Source organism: Myotis davidii, unplaced genomic scaffold (genome assembly GCF_000327345.1).
Source record: "Myotis davidii unplaced genomic scaffold, ASM32734v1 scaffold1284, whole genome shotgun sequence".
Taxonomy (NCBI): Eukaryota; Metazoa; Chordata; class Mammalia; order Chiroptera; family Vespertilionidae; genus Myotis; species Myotis davidii.
In genome coordinates this window covers 435224-438592 of record NW_006295187.1, presented here as the reverse complement: position 1 = coordinate 438592, position 3369 = coordinate 435224, and the positions used below count along the sequence as shown (strand labels likewise).

Sequence of the window (3369 nt, the reverse complement as noted above, 5' to 3'; positions counted from 1 at the left end):
ACGTGCCCTGATTGGCTGGTTGGGAAGGCGGGACCCGACTTATTTGAGAAGAGGACCACTTCCTGAAGCAGGAGGCAGGAAGTTACCCGGCTCCTCTGGAGTCCCGTGCAGAAAGTGCTGTCAGCCGCTCCGGTAGCGGCGCGAGCTGGAGGCCGGTGCCGGGACTGGCCTTTCGGTCTCGCCGCACTTAGGCCCCGGTTTCCATCGTAGCACCACGGCTCCGTCCCTCAACCCCCTGCCCGGCGCGGCTGCCCGGGGGGCTCCTTCAGCCTCCTTGACGCCGCTCCAAGGGGCACCTACCCAGTCGGCGCCTGGGTCTCCGGCTTGGGGACTGGCTTCCGGCTTCAGCGCTCCGAGCCGCAGTAAGAAACACCCTTGTCACCCCGCGCCCCGACTCCCTCTCTGAACACACACCTAGACCCCGGTCCAAGAGGCAGCCTCGGACCTCAGACTAGACGGATCCAGGACCCCCAGCCCTGGCATCTCAGACGTGGCTCTGCATCGTCTCAGAGATGTCACCCACCGTCTCCCACAAAGACAACAGTCGGCAACGACGGCCAGGGACTTTCAACCACGCTCTGGATATGAAGAGCGGCCCCCTGCCGCCGGGCAGCTGGGATGACTGTCACCCGGACTTGGTGGGCGGAGAAGGGGACAAAGAAGCTCTTCTTTGGGACAGTAGCATCAGTGGTTTCTCCAAAGCCCCGCGGAGCTACCGGGCCGAATTAAGCAGCATTTTGCTGTTGCTTTTTCTTTACGTGCTTCAGGGCATTCCTCTGGGCCTGGCGGGAAGCATACCGCTCATTTTGCAGAGCAAAAATATTAGCTATACAGACCAAGCTTTCTTCAGTTTAGTCTTCTGGCCCTTCAGCCTCAAATTGCTCTGGGCCCCCTTGGTGGATGCAGTTTACTTTAGGAACTTCGGTCGGCGAAAGTCGTGGCTGGTCCCTACGCAGTACATCCTGGGAATCTTCATGATCTACCTGTCCACTCAGGTGGACCGCTTGCTCGGGAACACGGATGGCAGGGCCCCCGATGTGGTTGCTCTCACGGTGACGTTCTTCTTGTTTGAATTCCTGGCTGCCACGCAGGACATCGCTGTGGATGGTTGGGCATTAACTATGTTATCCCGGGAGAACGTGGGCTATGCTTCGACTTGCAACTCAGTGGGCCAGACAGCGGGCTACTTTTTGGGCAATGTTTTGTTTTTGGCCCTTGAATCTGCCGACTTTTGCAACAAATATTTGCGGTTTCAGCCTCAACCCCGGGGGATTGTTACTCTTGCAGGTATTTAATATGCGGTTAGGTTTATCTTACGTGTATCAGTCCTTTTGACAGTGTGTGACATGGAAGGGAAGCTCATTACTTAATTCACTAGGAATCATTTTATGGGAGATGACCTGAGGGAAGTTTCCTGTCCCACTAAAATGAGCTTCAGCCATCATGACTACATTGGAGTAATCTTTTTTATTGATTTTTTACGGAGAGGAAGGGAGAGAGAGATAGAAACATCGATCAGCTGCCTCCTGCACATTTCCTACTGGAGATGTGCTTGCAACCAAGGTACATGCCCTTGACCGGAATCGAACCTGGGACCTTTCAGTCCGCAGGCCGACGCTCTATCCACTGAGCCAAACCGGTTTCGGCACATTGGAGTAATCTTAATTGATCAGTACTGGGCAGTAAGCAGGGAGAGACAACGTATGCAATAGCATTGTTGTAGAACGGCATACACAACTCAGGGTAGGAATCTGTTGACTAATACACATTTTTTAAAAGTACGACTGGTGTGAAGACACGAATCTAATCTGACATCCATGGTTCACATGTTACTTTTCTTGTTCCTTGGATTGAGATTTCTAGCTCCATGCTTTCTGTCCATTTCCCCTATTCTTATGCCGAGAGTCTTTATTTAGCCCTCTTGTGAAAGGAATAGGCTTAATTTATTCAAACATTAACTAGCGGGCTAAGTGACAGACTTCTAAGGGCCTGCTATAAAGCAGAGTCCAACCCACAAGGAACAGAAGAGAGACACATTTTAGGGGAGCACACAGTTGCTTATTAACTGCTTGTGGGAGTCAGACTTCATAAGCAGATAGGTGACCTTGTTGAGTTGTAAGATTCCATGAAGTGGGTAAGTGGAACTCCAGATTGCCCAAAACCAGGTGAAAATGCACTGTGAAGAAGCAAGGAACAAAAAGTACAGGATGCCTGTGATGTTCAAAGTGCCTGAAGCAGTAATTGTAGGGACTGGGTTTGGGAAATGGTGCGGAAAGAAAGGTAGTGACCAAATGAGTAAGATTTCATTTAAATGCTATGAGAAAGAGTTTGAAGTTTATCTAGTAAGAAATTGGATTATCTAGTACAAAATTTCCTCTTTTTCTGCATGAGTAAAAGACATGCCTCTGTAAGGTTTTCTGAGGATTCTTTTTTTAACTTTCCTAACAACTGGGAAGCAGAAGTAAAATTACCAATATCAGTAATAACCTAATGTAGTAGAATTCTTCATTCTGGTAGTGATGATGAATTTAAACAGCTAAACTTTCATCTTCCCAGTGCTATTTTAGGAATTCCCAACAGCATAAATGTCAGGTAGGCGTGTGGTGAGGGAAGTGTAAGAGTTATAATATTTGGGGAGTGTCTCGAGGAAGGAGGGGTCCACAACTGAACTACTCGTTCCCTGAAATCCCCCTGTGACATTGAAGGAAAGCTCATTATTGCTAGTGGCTCACTATATACCCCCTATAGGACCCTTTTCTACTTCCTCAAACTGCTAGTGAGCCACTACTACTGATGAAATGATCATTGTACTTTTCATCAGTTGGTTTGAAGCCAAAAATGTTTGAGAGCTCATTGCTTTGCAATAGATAGATTTGTCTCTAAATGTTCTGGGGTCCCACCCCTGCTCTATGGATAAATCTCTGCCTAAAAATAATGTGTGATTGCATCATATTGGCACCTTGTTGCTTTTGATATGTCTTGCTTTTCATTGTGTTCAGGCCACCAGGAAAGATAAATGAGATGATGTTACTTAATCTACAAAAGTCTCAGTAGAGAAAGTAAGATTTAAAAGCCTATAGAGCCCTAGCCGGCTTGGCTCAGTGGATAGAGCATCGGCCTGCAGACTGAATGGTTTCAGGTTCAATTCCGGCCAAGGGCACATGCCTGGGTTGCTGGCTTCATTCCCAGTGTGGGATGTGCAGGAGGCAGCCAATCAGTGATTCTCATCATTAATATTTCTATCTCCTTCTCCCTTCCTCTCTGAAATCAATTAAAATATATATATATTTTAAAAAAGTATCTCAGTAGTTCAAGCAATACTTTTGGGTTTGGACTGAAAAGGTAGAAATATGCTATAAGCACATTTCA

The 3369-nt window shown here is 47.6% G+C and overlaps 1 protein-coding gene across 2 annotated transcripts in view; it reads left to right on the top strand.

Moving 5' to 3' along the window:
* SLC33A1 (solute carrier family 33 (acetyl-CoA transporter), member 1) overlaps window positions 1-3369 on the top strand; it is a 22565-nt gene continuing 19196 nt past the window's right edge. For both annotated transcript variants that reach the window (XM_006769894.2, XM_015567914.1), the window contains exon 1: window positions 1-1287. In XM_006769894.2, the coding sequence (XP_006769957.1) occupies window positions 513-1287 (775 nt within the window). In that variant the 5' untranslated portion in view covers window positions 1-512. The remainder of the gene's footprint in view (window positions 1288-3369) is intronic.